The sequence below is a fragment of the Hemiscyllium ocellatum genome, chromosome 36 (assembly GCF_020745735.1).
Source record: "Hemiscyllium ocellatum isolate sHemOce1 chromosome 36, sHemOce1.pat.X.cur, whole genome shotgun sequence".
In the NCBI taxonomy this organism is placed as follows: Eukaryota; Metazoa; Chordata; class Chondrichthyes; order Orectolobiformes; family Hemiscylliidae; genus Hemiscyllium; species Hemiscyllium ocellatum.
In genome coordinates, this window is record NC_083436.1 from 35,722,077 (window position 1) to 35,740,909 (window position 18,833).

Genomic DNA, 18,833 nt, shown 5'->3' on the forward strand with positions numbered 1-18,833 from the left:
CAATCAGCTGGCACTACTCCGGTGGACAGTGAGGACGCAAAGATCATCGCCAAAGGTGCAGTAATCTCTTCCCTCGCTTCCTAAAGTGAAGTAGGATATTATCCCATCTAACGTGGGTGTTTATCTATCCTTACGGTTTTCAAACTATTCAGTACATCCTCCTTCCTAACATCAACCTGTTCAATCATATCAGTCTATTTCATGCTGTCCTCAGAAACATCAAGCTCTCTCTCAGTCATGAATACTGAAGCAAAGTATTTATTAAGGACCTCCCCTACTTCTTCTGACTCCAGACACAAGTTCCCTCCACTATCCCTGATAGGCCTTCACTCTGGCCATTCTCTTGTTCCTCACATAAGTGTTGAATGCCTTAGTGTTTTCCTTAATCCTACCCACTAAAGTTTTTTCATGCTCCCTTCTAGCACTCCTATGTCCATTCTTCAATCCCTTCCTGACCACCTTGTAACCCTCCTGAGCCCTGTCTGATCCATGCCTCATCTTTAAGTAAGCTTCCTTCTTCTTCTTAACTAGGTGTTCCACATCCCTTGCCACCCAAGGTTCTTTCAATCTACCAACCTTTCCTTGCCCCATTGGGGCAAACCTGTCCAGTACTGGGCAGCACGGTGGCTCAGTGATTAGCACTGCTGCCTCACAGCACCAGGGTCCCGGGTTCAATTTCAGCCTCGGGTGACTGTCTGTGTGGAGTTTGCATATTCTCCCTGTGTCTGCGTGGGTTTCCTCCAGGTGCTCCGGTTTCCTCCCACAGTCCAAAGATGTGCAGGTCAGTTGAATTGGCCATGCTAAATTGCCCGTAGTGTTAGGTGCATTAGTCAGAGGGAAGTGGGTCTGGGTGGGTTACTCTTCGGAGGGTTGGTGTGGACTTGTTGGGCCAAAGGGCCTGTTTACACACTGCAGGGAATCTAATCTAATCTACTATCAGCAAGTGTGTCCTAAATAAGCTCCACATCTCCGTCATGCATTCCTGAGATCGTGCATTCCCAATTTAGGTGCCCAAGTTCCCACCTAATACAGTCTAATTCCCCCTCCCCCAATTAAATACTTTCTTATACTGTCTGCTCCTTTCTCACCATGAGTATAGTAAAGGTTAGGGAGTCGTGATCACTATCACCGAAATGCTCTCCCACCGAGAGATCTGACACCTGGCATGGTTCATTGTCAAACACCAAATCCAATATGGCCTCCTCTCTAGTTGGCCTATCCACACATCGCATCAGGAACCCTTCTTAGACACACCTGACAAAAACTGCGCCATCCAAACTATTTGAACTAAGTAGGTTCCAGTCAACATTAGGGAAAATAAAATCACCCATGGCAACAACCGTTCCTTCTGCACCTTTCCAAAATCTACTTCCCAATCTGTTTCTCAGTGTCTCTGTAGCTATTAGAAGGCCTGTAGAAAACTCCCAAGGAAGTGACTGCTTCTTTCTTCTCCCCATACTGACCCAGTAGGCAAATCTTCCTCACCGACCTCCCTTTCTGCAGCTGTGATACTATCCCTGATTCTCAATGCCACCCCTCCCCTCAATTTCTTTTGAAACATCTAAATCCTGGACCATCCAACAACCATTCCTGCCCTGTGACACCCAAGTCTCCATAACTGCCACAACATCATAGCTCCATGCTTGGAGATCATCATCCTTATTCCTGATACTTGTTGCGTTAGAATAGACACACTTCAACCCATCACACTGACTGCACCTTTGCCCTATCAAATGCCTATTCCTTCTCACAGACTCACTGCACGCTGTACCTGGCTGTTCACAACCTACTCCATCATCTGATCTGTAGCTCAGGTTCCCACCCTCCTGACAACCTAGTTTAAAACTTCCCAAAGAGCTCTAGCAAATGTCCCACCCAGGATATTGACGCCCCTCCAGATTGGATGCAAGGAATCCTTAATATAATTTTCTGGAGCCGAGGTAGCAAAATTATTTCCTTTAGAACTGGAGCACATACAGACTTTTAAAGAGAGATAATAAAGTGCATTGAATTGATTCCATCATGCCTTTCTCACTGAAGGAAATTAATTCCAAATAGATTTCATGATGATTCTCCTACAGAATACTTCAGATACAATCAGAGCATCCATGGTATGTAAATTAAGTCACAGCGTGCAAATATATATTTTCCAGATATATACAAACAACAAAAGGAGTATCATACCACTTAATGCTTTCAAGTATTTATTGTGATTTTTTTTGCAATATTCACCTTTATTGCCACTGCATAGACATACAAGTTATTTGATTCCACTATTGGCCATTGTCTGGGCCTTGCAAACTCCCTTTCCTTTCACTTCAAATGGCGTCCCTTTGTATGTAGCAACACACTCCTCATTAGTGCTGAGGTTAGGCTGAATTTGATCCCATACTTTCCTCTTTGGATTTAGCTCCTTGTCAGGGTCACCTGAAGAGGAGGAACATAAAATATATTGAGATACACATGCAAGCTTAAAATTTTCATATAGAAATGAAGTTATTACAGCTCCACATATGCAAAGTTACTAAAGGCAATGCTGAAATTTAAAATGGTTAGGAGAACAGGCTACAGTCACTGAAAAGGAAAATTCTGATGCATTATTCAGTTTCTATATGAAAGTAAAAGTGAAGAACTTCTTAAAAAAAATGGGAGATTTTAGGAAACTATTTATTCCCTGGGAATAAATTACTGGCTGGCCAGCATGTACAGCCCGTTCCCAGTTACACTTGAGAAGATGGTGGGAAGCTGATTTTTTGAACTGACGCAGTCCATGTGCTGTTGGACAGTGTGAGTGTCACACATTTTATTCTATCCTGTCAAAGAACATAAAACAGTACAGTACAGTCCAGGCCTTACAGCCCTCGATGTTGTGCTTGCCTCTTATCCTACTCTAAGATCAGACTAACCTACATACCCCTTCATTGTACTAATGTCCATGTGCCTATCCAAGAGTTGCTTAAATGTCCCTAATTTATCTGACTCTACTACCACAGCTGGCAATGTATTCCACACACCCACCACACTCTGTTTAAAGAACCTACCTCTGACATCTCCCCTAAAGCTTCCTCCAATTATCTTAAAATTATACCCCCTCAAGTCACTGGCTATCCACCCTATCTATGCCTCTCATCATCTTGTACACCTCTTTCAAGTCACCTCTCAACCTTCTTCGCTCCAATGAGAAAAGTCCTAGCTCCCTCAAATCTTTCTTCCTAAGACATGCCGTCCAGTCCAGACAGCATCCGGGTCAATCTCCTCTGCACACTCTCTAAAGCTTCCACATCTTTCCTCTGAAGCGACCAGAATGGAACACAATATTCCAAGTGTGACCTAACCAGGACTCTACAGACCTGCAACATGACCTCGTGGCTCTTAAACTCAATCCCCCGGCTCGTGAAAGCCGACACACCATGTGCCTTCTTAACAATCCTATCAACTTGGGTGGCAACTTTGAGGGATCTATGGTCATTGACCCCAAGATCCCGCTGTTCCTCCACACTGCTAAGAATTCTGTCTTTAATCCCATATTCTGCATTCAAATTCAACCTTCCAAACTGAATCATTTCACATTTATCAAGGTTGAACTCCATCTGCCACTTATCAGCCCAGTTCTGCATCCTGCCAACGTCTCATTGCAATCTACAACAGACATCCACACTATCCACAACTCCACCAACCTTCGTGTCATCGGCAAACTTATTAACTCACCCTTCTACTTCCTCATCCAAGTCATTTATAAAAATACAAAGAGCAGAGGACCCAGAACCAATCCTTGTGGAACACCACTGGTCACCCGGCTCCAGACTGAATACTTTCCATCTACCATCACACTGTGTTCTATGGACCAGCCAAATCTGTATCCAGACAGACAGGTTTCCCTGTATCCCATGCCTCCTTACTTTCTGAATGGGCCTACCATGGGGAACCTTATCAAACATCTAAACAAGTAGTTTAGTTTGATTTGGACATTTTCCAATCTTTTGATTCACATTAGGTTGCCCCTTCCTCTATAGATTGATTGGTACTACCCTTTACCTAAACAGATACAAATACTGATATTGGTAAAATACATTTCCTCAAAAGCCTTTCTTGAAAGATTCTACATTTGGCAATTCTATTCAAATACCTTAGCTATATGGGAAAAGATTCTAATACTTTAGCACTCATGTACCACAGTAATTAAGTTTGTTATTGCATCGCAATGTACAGCTTTAAGGTAGGTTACAAAATTAACTTTACTGAAGCATCTCTGGAACCTCATGAGATTTCCAAATGATTGTTCAAGCAACAATCAAATGAATTGAGATCCAGCAGCAGTACGGGGGGCTGTGAAAGTGACTGGCCATATAAGTGCCTGATAGACACTTAATATCGTGAACCTCCCCACACGAAGTGAGAAGATTAAATTCTGCTTACAATCTCAGTCATATGCCCTTCCTCCATGATAGGACCTCATCCCTCTGCAGCTCCACCCTGCTTTTTTAACGTTAGAATAAAGATCAATAATACATGTACCAAACTTAATATTTTCCAGAAGCAAGATTCTTTAAGTTTGACTACATGCAATCTTCCATAAGGAAAATTAACTCGAGAGATTCACAATATGCTGCTGCAACTCTCAGCATACATCCTGCCTGTTCTTAGAGGAATATCCATTTACTAAGCGTGCCAGGTCAATTCATGAGATGTGCCTGTGTGACGGATAGAAATACCAAAAATGCAAAGTAGTTGGCAATGCATTTCCACAAGGATTCAGTTCAGGGTTTCCATTGATAACTCAAATTGTAACACTGTTCCACAGCTAAACGCAATTGGGACATAACAGTGCAGTTTGCACTGCATTTTTGTATCTGGAATGACTAATGTTATCAGAAAATGCAAAACCGGATGCCATTGAGAATATTTCTAATCCATAGCATGACTAAGTGTACTTTTTTTGCACCATTTGAGCTGTGTTAGCCAGCATCCTGTAAAAATTATCGTGGAAACAAACTATCACCACTCATTACATTTAATACTTTTTATTCATTCATGGGTCAAGGGAATGAATGGATAGGCCAACATTGATTGCCCATCGCTAATTGTCTTGGACAAGATGGTGGTATGTTGCCTTCTTGAGCTGCCACGGTCCATTTGGTACATGTACCCCAAGACTGCTTTTAGTGGTGGAGTTACAGGATTTTGACCCTGTGATACTGAAGGGATAGCAATACATTTCGAAATCAAGATGGTGAGATGTGTGGAGAGAAACATGCAGGTGGTGGCCTTTCCATGCATCTACTGCCCTAATCCTGGACTGTGTCAAAAATCCTGAGTGCTGTCAAAACTACATAATTCTGGCAAGTGAGAGGTACTCTATCACTCTCCTGACTTATGTCTTGTAGATGGTTCTGACGAGTCAGGTGTCAAAGGGCAGCATGATGGCTCAGTGGATAGCACTGCTGCCTCACAGTGCCAGGGACCCAGGTTCAATTCCAGTCTTGGGTGACTGTCTGTGTGGAGCTTGCATATTTTCCCCATGTATATGTGGATCTCCTCCGGATGCTCTGGTTTCCTCCCACAGTCCATAGATGTGTAGGTCAGGTGGATTGGCCATGCTAAATTGCCCATAGTGTTAGGTGCATTCGTCAGAGGGAAATTAGAGAAACAGGCCCTTCGGCCCAACAAGTCCACACCGACTCACCGAAGCGCAACCCACCCAGACCCATTCCCCTACATTTACCCCTTCACCTAACACTACTGGCAATTTAGCATGGCTAATTTACCTAACCTGCACATTTTTGGACTGTGGGAGGAAACTGGAGGAAACCCACGCAGACACAGGGAGATTGTGCATACTCCACACAGACAGTCGCCTGAGGTGGGAATTGAACCTGGGTCTCTGGCGCTGTGAGGCAGCGGTGCTAACTGCTGTGCCACTGTGCCGCCCACGGAATGGTTCTAGGTGGGTTACTCTTTGGAGAGTCAGTGTGGACTTGTTAGGCTGAAGGGTCTGTTTCCACACTGTAGGGATTCTAATCTAATCTAAGTTACTCGCTGCAGGATTCTGCCTTGAAATAAAGGCAAGGCTCTCTTGGAAAGATTAAACAGATCACCCCAGACAGTACAAGTGCCTGTTGAAGTACTAATCGATGTAAATTTTACTTCAGACACTGCAGCCCAGTGTTAGTGCGAGAGAAGGCAATTCCACGAATCTTAAGTATTGCGCTTAGCTGGCTCCATGCAGACAAAGGATTGCCCATAAGCAGTAGACTTCTGCTCAGATTAGCTAGACAAGCTGGACTGCAGACTTAGATGGACACAGTCATAGGAGAAGTTACATAGCTGGGAATTGAGCAGGAGCGGGCCAGAGCATAGCTGAGAAGCTGGTGTATATCCATTCAAAACAATGTGACTCTAAGTCAAAAATAGTCACAGTGGCTTGAAAAATGTCTGGCATCACATGCATTTTGGATGAGGATCATGTCTGTGGAACCGAAGTGGAGCAAACTTGGTGGGGGATCAAATTAGTTCTGAAGGAGGTTGGAATTCTTCATGAGAGAGATGAAGATTTTAAATGACTTTTTTATGACTCTCATTGGGATTGCAAAGCTGAAACAATTGTGGAATTGCTCTCACTTGTATCTGCCATTTAAAGTTCAATTTGTGGTATGTTCAATCAGTTTACGTGTTAATTCATGTTTACCTCATGTTAACTGTATGTACTAGTAAAACTATAAATATATTATAGATTGCTTACTATTGTTATGATACAGCTGATGCTATTATTGGACAAATCAGCTCCCAGACTGAAAATTGGCTGCCATGATTTAGAAATGCCGGTGTTGGACTGGGGTGGACAAAGTCAGAAGTCACACAACACTACGTTATAGTACTACAGATTTATTTGAAACTACAAAGTTTTGGAGCGGTGAAGAAAGAGCATGCTCCAAAAACACGTGATTTCAAATCTACCTGTTGGACTATAACTTGGTGTCAAATGACTTCCGACTTTGAAAACTGGCTTGATATATGATATTTTGTTTTGTTCTGATTTTAACTAAGTGGTTGCTTCTTTAAAGCACACTGCTGCGTAATTTGCTTTAACAATACAACCTGAAATTTAATAAGATAAAATAGAATAAACCAAAAAATATAAATTCAAAGATTTTAAAATATATTGTAAACATTAATGCCACTAATTCCAAGCCACCCCTTTACAAATTTAAGAAAAATAATAGCTTTTGTACACTACCCAAAACACACCCCAAGTACAATACCCCAAAGCATACCTTGTATAGTACTCAAAAACATGACTTATACAGCAATCATACCAGAGACCCTGACCGTGACATCTCAAAAGGTTTAAGACACTTATAACTTTAACGTAAAGACTGGAATTGCATATAGCTCTTCCTTGAGTTTAAACATATTCAATTTTAAGTAACATCTGCAGGATATTATCCAAACACTTCTGGTCTAGCACTATTATTCACTCTTTATTCTAACATAATCTAGTTTCACCGTGTCCTTCCCTTCTCAGGAACACTGAGGAGCTTCACAGGACTGCTGAAACCTCATAATAAAATTTAAAAACAACCCTCTTTAAACTATGGGTGTTTCACTTAAGCGTTAAACCTCTCCTGATCTTCCAGAGGTAGTTGTAAAACCCTACCAATATACACAAAAATCTATTGATTTTCAAGCTTGCCCTCAAAAACCACTTTAACACAAATCACAACGGCTACAGAAATACTTTGGAGGTTTTCTGTGTCCCTGAAGTTAATTATTAACTTAGGCTTGTTACTAACTCAAAAACTCAGTATAAACACAGTCTACATTATTCTGTTCTAACTTGGTATAGTAAAGGTGATGTTGTTTATTCAAAAGTATGGAACTCTGTGGTTTTATTCTTTGATTAGGTACCTGGAAGTCTAAATTTTATCGATTTTGAACAAAACTTCATTCCTTCTTAACCAGATTGTAACAAATGCAGCTGTCTCATCTGGCATCATAGATAATTGGCAATTATGAGCACACCAGTTTCAAATTTTCATTTCTGCAGTTCCAAGATTGCCAATCATTCCAAATAGACATGTGGAAAACTTGTTTTAGTTGACTGTCATCTAAATGACATCCATTGCAAATCCGAAGGCAATATACTGGATGTAACTATATCTACACCAAAAGTCAAAATTCAGATTTTAATAGCATGCCAATCAATACTCTTCAATGCACAGGACACCAACTACAGGTTCACAGATGACCTGTTCAGTCCGAATTGCTTTTGCTAAGTATTAAGACTACATATTGTGATTATATGGATTATCTACTTACCAGGGTAGCCCTCAACGGTTACTCTATCACCAGGAACAGCATCACTTGGTGGGTCTAAGATTTCAACTTTCTCTGGTGAACTCGCGCACATCACCATAGCCTGCGAGACAACTCCCCGCATTTTAGCTGGTTTAAGGTTGCATAGCATGATGGCCAATCGATTCTGCATCTGTAAAAACAACAAATCTTAGAAAATCTGTCTAAGGTTTTTGAAAATTTTTTTTTAAGTAACAGAAAAACATTAAGATTACAATCTTTAAAAATCTGTTAAAATTTTAAATTTCTAAGGAATTAGATTGTTTTTGTACCTCATTGAAAATTTGCTAACAATAGTGCAGAGGCAAGAAATGAAGGAGTCAATGTGCAAAGGTCATTAAAACCCAACAGTCACCCATATTTGGCCAATTGTAAAGATAAACATTGCATTAGAGATTGAAAAATGTAAGAGGCGATTTTGTTGTAGTTATATAAAGCCCTAGATATCCATATTTGGAGATTTGTGAACAATCCTGGGCACTGCATCTTACAAAAAGAATATAATGGCCTTGGAAAGAACATATCCCGTATTTTAAATCAATCTATTAGCAATCGTGTTGTCAGCTGGTGAGGCCCTAAACACTAGAATTTCTTTTCAAAACTGCTCCACTTTTCTCCTCCTGTAAAACCTACATCTATGCCCAACTGTCCTGTTTGTTCACGTGGTGCTGAGACAAAGATTGGTTGAAGGTGTGCTTGTGACTATAGTTAAAAGGTACTACATAAACACAAGCTTTTGTGAACAGATGCAACAAGGATTCCCCAAAATGTGATAAGGACTTCATGGATTAGATTCTGAGCAGGGAATTACAAAAACAGATTTATTATCTGCTTGAAGATGGAAGTATAAGGATGATTTGATTCATGTTTTTGGTACTTGGAGTAAAAAAATGAGATGGGCATGATAACAAAACTAATTCCACTGCTGGAAGGAGGGGATTTAAGACAAGAGGACTTAATCTTAAAATCAGGGCTTGACCAGTGAGTCCTCTGCATGGTAATGGGGTTAGAGTCCCCTGGGATGAGTTGATTTGAGCTTCAAGCCTTCTGCGTTTAAGTGGGATTAGGGTTCTCTGCGTTTAAGTGGGATTCAAGCCCCCCTGAGGAGTCAAGTGAGAAAGGGGTTAAAGTCCCTGAGTGGTGAAATTTGAGGTTCTGCAAGTCTTTGTTCTGGGGGAAGACAGTGTCTTGGATCGTGGCGCCTTGTGGTCAACTGTGAGGGCTTTCTCTTTTTATAAGTGCAATTCCAGAGACGGAATACAAAAAAAAGGACAACACTGAAATTAAGGCTGTACTAATACTTGGGTTGAAAAGGGAAAGTTTCGATGTAAATTGTGCCATGCGGAGTGTGTTTGATGTTTAAAAATTTTGGTTTGTTAAAATCCTGGTTCAGAAAATCCTTTTAAGCAACTGTTTTGCCTCATTAGAATCAGGATCTCAATTCAATGTGTTTTGTGAGCTATGGGGCAGATTTTGTTTTTACACTGAAATTGTCCTTTTTAAAATTATCAAACTTGTAACCTTAAAAACAAATTGATTCAGTATCTTGAGCCCCTGATTTGTTCGAAATTCTACAATGCATGTTTAAAACAAAACAGTTGGGCCAGTGGTCATGCTTTAGCCAGATGAGAGTATTAAAATGATTGTATTAAAATATCTTTGCTGCTGAGACTTTAATACAAAGTGTTCACAAAAAGGAGTGTGCATTTTGAGTTTGATGCTTGGCTAAAATTTTAGAGAATATCAGTATTTGAGGCTGAGCTGCTTAAATTCTGTTAATTATTGTTAAGACTTCATTAGTCCCCTTCATATTGCAAATTCAAAGAATGTTGATCCCACCAAAGTTGTCACTGTAATTCAGATGGTTTTATTTGGGAAGTTTCATTTGGAGAACATTTTAAAATATGCAACATTTGTTTCCCACTCATTTTTGAGATTTAAATCTGAACTAAAACTGCCTCTTCAATTGCTAAAATACAGGAAACATTTTCTGGTTTACTTGCTGTTCCAGAGATTTGAATTACTTTTTCTGACAGCTTTCACATTAGCCAAGCATCAATTTGTTTAAGGAAAATAATTTTTGAATAACCTGAATGAGGTTTCCCATAGTTTGATTTTAGGACCATTATTGTTTTTTATAACTGACTGAATTGTTTAGGCAGTACAATTTAGAAGTTTATGATTTGTATAAAACTTGATAATGTCATAAATAGTAAACAGAGTAACAGACTTCAAGAATTCAAAGACGGTTGAAATAGGCAGACACAAGTTAGTGTAGTTAAATGTGTGACTGTCTTCATACTGATATCCACCTTGGCAAGGAAGGAATGAGAGAAGAAATGCAAAGATACTTTTAGCAGTTAACATCTTCTCTAGTTTCTCCATTCACAGGTAAAGCACACCTTTGGGCCACGGCCTGCCCCTCCACAACCTGGTTCAATCAGCTCCCCAATCATGAGCATGAAAAGTGAAGAAGCTAACAACAGTGAAGAGGACTCGTGTACGCTTTTTGTCAGTGGCCTTCCTATGGACATTAAACCACATTGAGCTTTACCTTGACTTTCAATAATTTAAGGGATATGAAGGTTCACTGATCAAGCTAACATCAAAACAGCTAGATGGCTTTGATACATTCAACAGCAGAGCTGGAGCAGAAGCAGCAACGAATGTTGCATTCACTTAGCCTGCAGCTGCAGCTGCTGCTGCTGCACTGCATACTCAGATGCGCTGGTATCCTCCATCCGAAGCATCTCCGGAAGGATGGAAGTCTCATCGGTTTTGTTAAGTATTTAACTGTCATTATCTAAGAATTCAGATTTCTCTGTGGAATGATGCACATTCTCACTGTTTGTCATTTTTATAAATGACATGGATGAGGGTATATAAGGATGGGTTAGTAAATTTGTGGATGACACTAAAGTAGGTGCAGTTGTGGACAGTGCAGAAGAATGTTGCAGATTACAGAGGGACATAGATAAGAGAAGCTGCAGAGCTGGGCTGAGGGATTGCAAATGGGGTGATAGATATAGGTCAAATGTCAGAAGTGGTTTCTTTACTCAGGGAGTAGTAAGGTCATGGAATGCCCTGCCTATAACAGTAATAGACTCGCCAATTTTAAGGGCATTTAAATGGTCATTGGATAGACATGTGGATGAAAATGGAATAGAGTAGGTTAGATGGGCTTCAGGCTGGTTTCACAGGTCAGCACAACATCGAGGGCTGAAGGGCCTGTACTGCACTATAATGGTTTATGTTTTATGTTCTAATTATTGCTAGACAAAGGTACAAAATGATAAGGAATTAAAGCATATGGATAGATTTTGATAAAATTCTGCCACAATCTCACTTAATGCCAGAACATATGAGGCTGAGTGGCCTGCTTACCCTCTCTTTGGTCATGCTAATTTAGGGATAAGCGGGGAACCTTGGCCATCAATATGCCTAGTTGATACATTTGGGCTGCAAGAAAGAAGATCTAGAGAATTATAGGCAGTCCCTGAGTTGTGACCATATTCTGTGCTGAAGCCCACTTGCAAGGCAATTTATACACAAATTAGAATACAATGTAGGACAATGTAAAGCAGATGTTCCTAAGTACAGGGAATTTTCGCACTTCAGGTGTTTAAATATAAACCCCCATTTTGGATTGCACTCCTAAAAACGAGGGTTCAAAGGTCGGATGTTCATTCATCAGGGACCCCCTATATGGCAGGAAACAATGCTGAAATGCTTGAACAACATCTTGTGTAGTTGTTAAGGCCCTGAGTGAGATTGGGAAACAGAGCTAACCCAAGACAGGATCAGTCTAACTAGTTGCCATGGATATTGGTGGCATTCAGTAACCTAATCCACATCAAAAAGCCATATCGGAAATCTACTGCAATATTGCAAAACACAAAAACCACAGGCATAGATACAGTGAACCAAAGGTAGACAATTACTTGGCTTTCCAAAACTGGTTGGGTCATGTGAAACTGATAGAGTCTCAGCATATCAAACTAAATTGAGAGATGACTCTTGTAGTGCAGTGGTGGTGTCCTTATCTCTGAACCAAAGATGTCTGGATTCAAGTCCAAACTCCTCCAGTGGGGTGTAATGATATCTCTGAATAAGTTGATTAGAAAATATCTCTAACTATATTGAGAAACCATACAGAGGCAGGCAAAGAGCACAATCAAGCTTGCTGCACAGTCAAAGCCAAATAATTTCATCTGAAATATACACTATAGGTTCAGAAGAGCTGCTTGAAGCAACAAAATTCAATACATTCCTTGTATATGATAAAATAGCTAAGCATTGCTTGCCTATATAAGGGAAGAGATAATTATTAGTGCACAACAGAGCGAAGCAAGTTTTTCCAATGGATGAACTAATTTGTAGCGCATTGTGTGGCTTTTGCCACGAGAAAAAGATAGTGCTGTTAATGCAAGGATGTTGGCTATATCATGCCTGTGAAGCAAAGATCACCACTGACGCTTGACCACAACAAACAACTATCACAGACAATTAAACGTTTAACACCTTTACAAAAGATCTGTCAGCACTATTGCGAATAGATACCCAGAAGAAAAATAACTGACAGATTCTCTCAATTTGATGTGCATCTGTTTCTGACAAAACTTATTTGTGCGTGAGAAAGTTGGCACTTTCAGGAGACATATGGGTGGAAAATATGTAAGCACCAGCTCAACGTGAGGATAAAAAATATACCTCATTATTGTGCCACTAATCAGAAATGATTGACAGTTTTTAGTTTAGAAGCCTCTGAACTGTTTCCAGAATACATGAATTTTTTGACAAAATAAAGAAATCCAAGAAGCTTACTGCACATAAAATGAATCCCGAGGTCATAATTTCTAGTTTTAATTAATGAAATTAGAACAGTCAATTATAATTACACAATAAAGAGAAGATTTCAGAGTGTGCTATTATCAGAATTACAGATTTTTCTAAGACAAACATATCCAGCACAAACTTGCTGAGCATGTGTTTTGGATTTCTTCTTTTACAACAGCACATCTGCAGACAATGTAAAACATGTGAAATAAAGTGGAACAAACTGGTAAGTACTGCAAAACGATTTCTCCATGTTGAAGGTCTATCTGCAACATAGATGGTACCACACATACTAGTAATTTCAAGCACTATAAAATATTACAAGGGTAGTACCAGCAGAACCAAAAGGACCTGTAGAAGATTAAAGCAGAAATTCGCATTACTGATGCATTAGTAAATTTCAGTTGCCTGTTGTGCTCTAGATTTTGTTCTGCACATTAAAAGTCTGCTTTGTAATTGAGAGAATAATTTGAGGATTTAGTTGAGCAGGATAAAACAATTACTGGACAATTCCTTCCTTTCTCAAGCTACAGTCTGACCCAAACTTTTAAAGAGCATGACCATTGTTATTGACTCCAGCTCAACTATCTCTTGCATTAAACAGCTGAGTCAAATCCAAGATTGGTTCATTTCCTCAAGCAAGCCAATGCATAGAAGTTTGTATTCACAGACAGGCAAGTTGTAGTAAACTTAGCTAACACTGTTTTGTGAAGTGACCTATAAAATCAAACAGTGCAACGTTCGGTTAAAACATTGCACTATGCCAATAAGGAATGAACTCAAATGGAAACAGTAACATTGAAAAAATAGGAAGGCACTTCAATTAACCATCAGGAATGAAGAAGAAAAACAACAGAGAGATTTAAAACATGTTATTGTGCAACCCTCCCCACCCCACTTTAGACTTGTCCAAATTTAAGCTGAAAATTCAAGCTCATATCTACTTAATTGCTTTTCTTCAACTATCTAAGCCCACCAGCTGCCTTACAAAATAACAAAGCATTATTTGTTAAATATTAGACTTTTACGGAACTTTATACCCAGCTAACCATAATGGTTGCTGCCTAGCTAATGTAGAAACAGTTCAGCTACAAGAATTAATGCAGGACAATCTTCATACAATTGACTCCTAGTATTGCAATGCTTTTAGTCAGATTACCTCCTCTATGGGCACATGGTTCACCAATCCACTGACAACAGTTCTTGGCTTTTCTTCTCCAACATCAACCTCTTCTACATAGAGTGAATCAGCATCAGGGTGCTTTTTAGCAGTGATGATACGTCCAATACGCAGGTCTAAACGAGAAACGTCAACTGGTTTGGAATCATCGCCACCTCCTGTTGTCTGTTTCTTCTCCCCTTCAAATTCAAGAAGAATCAATGTCAACATTTCAAACATCTGTAATGTTTTGGTTTGCAAAAAAGCCATCTACTTGAACCTTCTGAATACTGATACCATATAATACCTTATCATAACTGAAGTGTCTTCTATAACAAATCAGTAAAACATGACAACTATATTGGGCAGTGAAATTTATTTTGTTTGCAAGTGTACGGACTGTGATCCTTAATTATCCAAGAATTGAAAACAACTTTTCAGCTGAAATGAATAATTCGAGTACCTTAATATGTCAACTCTTTCCACTGTAAACATTATATGAACTCATTCTTCACCCTCCTCTACTCACCAATCTCAACATCTTGGCTGAAGTACTTGTTAATAAATTGGAAGAAAATAGTCATAATTTTTCTATAAATTGATACAGACACACACACGGATAATTTGCTAATAATTATTCACATTATGGAAGTATTCATCATTCTAAGGGAACACTTGCGAACTCATACATGTTACAACAAAACATTTCCAGTTCATAAATGGGGAGCACTGTAAAACAAATATTTTAATAGTTTAAGCATGCTTGAAATGAAAAAATTACAACCTTTGCTAAGGATGATAACATGATAGAACACCAAGTTATTAATTTTGCTTTTATTTTGAAAGATAAGAAAATAAAAATAAACTAGCCCTTTCCAAATTTATTTGCACAAACCCCATTGTGGAGCTGGAAATTTGCCCATGTTCCTAGTGCTTTAAAGAATGGTTTACAGATAGGGAAAGAGGCTCGAGAGATTAGGAGGAGGGTGAAGGCGATGGGGGATGAGACCAGGATTGGTGGAGACCTGTGATAGCACTGGAGAATGTGTGTGTGTGTGTGTGTGTGTGTGTGTGTGTGTGTGTGTGTGTGTGCGTGTGTGTGCGTGTGTGTGCGTGTGTGTGCGTGTGTGTGCGTGTGTGTGCGTGGAGCCTTGTCGGAAATGCCGTGCCGAATTTTGTTTTCTGCTGTTTTTCAATCCAATACTATCTACTTTTCCACATTTCTGCCACACAAACCAGGTAGTTTGGCCAAGCACACATTCATCTAAAAAAAAGCTCCATGGCACTCACCTTTGTATTGACAGCGTGTGCTTTGGTAACCCCACAGGGGTTATGACCCACAGTTTGGGAAGCCCTGAGCCAAACATTTCACCACATTCAAATTCAAATAAAATATTAAACCACAAGAGCTTTACATTTCAAAATTGAATGCCTTCCAAAAACACACACCACAGCTGACCAGTTATCAGGAAGCAGATTAAGACCACCCAAATTTTAATTTGAATTCAAGCCTTTAATAGGCGTGGGAACTAAAATGTGGCACAGCAATCATAAGGAGCAAACAAAACCACTATGGGGGTTCCTGTGTATTAATAGAAATTTTAAAATCAACAGATAATTCTAAATGTTCTATACAGTCATCTGCAAAAAGAGAAGTTTTTAATATATAGTTAATTAATTACTGCAAAGATGAGATATGACCAGTCATATTGTTAATATAGTTCAAATTCCAATAGGAACACTTAATAGTTTCAGGCTCATTATAAATACAAACAAAAAGCCAATGAAAAAAATCCCCAACCCAAAAACAAGTGCTATGGGTGCTGGAAATCAGAAATAGGAACAGAAAATGATGCAAATTTGCAGCAGGTTAGACATCGTCTGTGGAGAGAAAAAGCTAATATTTCAAGTTAAGATGGCCAGTTAGAACACTAAAGAAAAAAAAACTTCAGTTCTCGAAATGTCACAATACACAGAGTTGGCCTTGGCAATGCATTCTGTGGATATGACTATAAGATTAGTTAAAGCTTTGAGGACGAGGTAGGGCTCAGGAGAATACTATAGAAATAAAAGTAATTAATCTCCTCCATGAAGTTATAAAAAGCATCATCATCCAACATTGCTCCAAGTTCAGCTGTGATTTATGGGTCTTTCTTCCCATTCACAATGTCAGCAACTGGAAGTTGATTAACTTCATACGGCAAAGGAAATTCTTCACAAAATGTCTGTTTTCTGACTGTTAGCCAGCAGTTCCAGACAGCATGATTGAGACATGTGTACAGGTGTTTTCCACATGCCCCACCCCAAAATCTTCATAATTCTTGGAAATATTATCAATTTCTGTGGAATATACACTAATGTCTTGATGTTAATTCAAGACAATTATTGACCTAATTTCTCCTGTCTTTGAAAAGCTTTTGTTTTCGTTTACTCACTGCATATGGGCTTTGCTGTCTGGGCCAGGATTTATTGCCTGTCCCTAGCTACCCTGATTTCACATCACATGAGGACTCCCTGTCTAACACAGAACCTATACACTCAGAACAATCCAGCAAGGAGATAATATTAATAATAACCCACAGACAAGTTCCATCAGCAAGTCCTATAATGCTATCTGACTTTAATGCCTGTATGCTTGAGAGAGGCAAACTTAATGTGCACCAAGTTTGTCCTCTGGAAGTAGTTAGTCTCTGTGCAGTCTTCTGTGCAGACTGTTGGACAGAATAGTTGAACAGCAGGACACGAACAAAGACTTCTTAGATTATGTTCTCCCAAACATGGTCAGATACATGAAATGAAAGTTTTCACAAATTTGTGGATGTGAATTATGAAACGTATGGCCTTGAACAGCTTTCAGTGAGAATAAATAATTTATATAGTGCTCATCATATTAACTGTGATTAAGGATTTGAAACTAAATTTCTTGCACTTCTCTTCAGCTGTGAATGTAAACTCTTTGCAGTACTTTCTTGGACTCAAGGACATAATCTTGGCTTGTACTTTAGTCAATAGAATTTTTCACCCTCAAGAGAAATGAAACTGAGTCACATGGAATCTTTTATGTTTACCTCACCAATGTCACTCTATGTAACAGGGGAGATCTCTGACCTAATAAAACATTCATCTCTCTACCAACAGACTCAATAGCTAATGAACTGTTCACAATTCATTTGTTATCTATGGGACCTTGTGCATAAAATGGTTGGCGCATTTGCTGACTTAAACAGAGTCCATTATTGCACAAATGGCAACTGAGCCTTTCCTAGTGTTTCCTATTTTTACAGCTAAGTAAACAGTAAATTGACAAAAGACCTTGGTACATATCTCCTCTCACCTCCTGTCCAGATATTATAAGTAGTTACACAATTTTAATTCCCATTGTTTCCCAATGCTGTTTCTAATGAGTGAAAATAAATTCATTACCAAATTTATGTATTTGTGCATAGAATTAAAACTTAACAGTCTTTATAAAAACCAATGTTTGCAAGGGCTTTTTAAAAAAAAATCAATGATTATAGATTACAAACATTTGAAATGTTTTTTATTCATTAATCTTATGTATGTAAAAAAAGATTTTATTTGCATGAATATCAAAAGTCTAAAGCCACCAGCTACTCATTTTGTTAAGCAAATTAAATGCAGCAGTATGGAACAGTGCGCTCTATGTCGGTTAAACAATCTAGTCAGTGCATTAGTTTTGCACCAAAATTAGAGAACAATGCAATTTGGTATCCATGTGAACAAACTGTCAACATACAGCTGCATGCACATTCAACAAATGTGTTTCCTATACGATCTCTATCCTCTTTATTTCAAATTGAGAGCTATCTGGAACATCTGTATTTGACTACAGAAACAAGTAAGAATTCCCCCAATATCCTGTTAAAATGCTGGAATTCTGGCTCCACATCAGATAACTGGCTCCACATAAAGATCCTCTTCTATTCTATTAACAACAGCTTTAGTCTCATTGTTTTGGTGCCAGCTGGATTATTATTTCCAATAAAAGTGAGGGTGGAGAGGCTTGGGGGTGGTGGGGGGATGCTACAGAAACAAATGGCGGGATTTTAAAATGTACTCCAATGGAAACAAACATTGCCAAATTAAAATAAAATTGAATATTGTGCTTGAAAATGAGTAGAGTCTTAATGTTTATATGTTAAAGCACAATAATATAAAATTTATTTAATTTTGGTATGAATCTATTATGAACAAAGGGAATGAATTACAATTTTATCTCTAGTCATGCAATATATGTATTTCTATAGAGAAGGCTCTCAAGGCTCCTTATCCAAGTATTCAATCAGCAGGACTTTTAAAAATTCATTCGCAGGACGACAGTGTTGTTGACAAGACTGACATTTGTTGCTCATCCCTAGTTGCCTTTTAAACGTGGTGTTGGGTCACTTTCTGAACAACTGCAGTCCACAGAGTGAAAATACACACACAGCCCTGATGAGAAGCTGCTACGTAAATTTTCGGAAAG

General features: G+C 39.1%; 1 protein-coding gene across 4 annotated transcripts in view; it reads right to left on the minus strand.

The window, feature by feature from the left end:
* Window positions 1-2,191: 2,191 nt before the first annotated feature.
* The window catches only part of aimp1a (aminoacyl tRNA synthetase complex interacting multifunctional protein 1a), a 65,768-nt gene continuing 49,126 nt past the window's right edge, over window positions 2,192-18,833 (minus strand). For all 4 annotated transcript variants that reach the window (XM_060851481.1, XM_060851477.1, XM_060851478.1 and 1 more), the window contains exons 5-7: window positions 14,348-14,547; window positions 8,317-8,485; window positions 2,192-2,427 (exon numbers count right to left, since the gene is read on the minus strand). In XM_060851481.1, coding sequence (XP_060707464.1) covers window positions 2,261-2,427; window positions 8,317-8,485; window positions 14,348-14,547 — 536 coding nt within the window. In that variant the 3' untranslated portion in view covers window positions 2,192-2,260. The remainder of the gene's footprint in view (window positions 2,428-8,316; window positions 8,486-14,347; window positions 14,548-18,833) is intronic.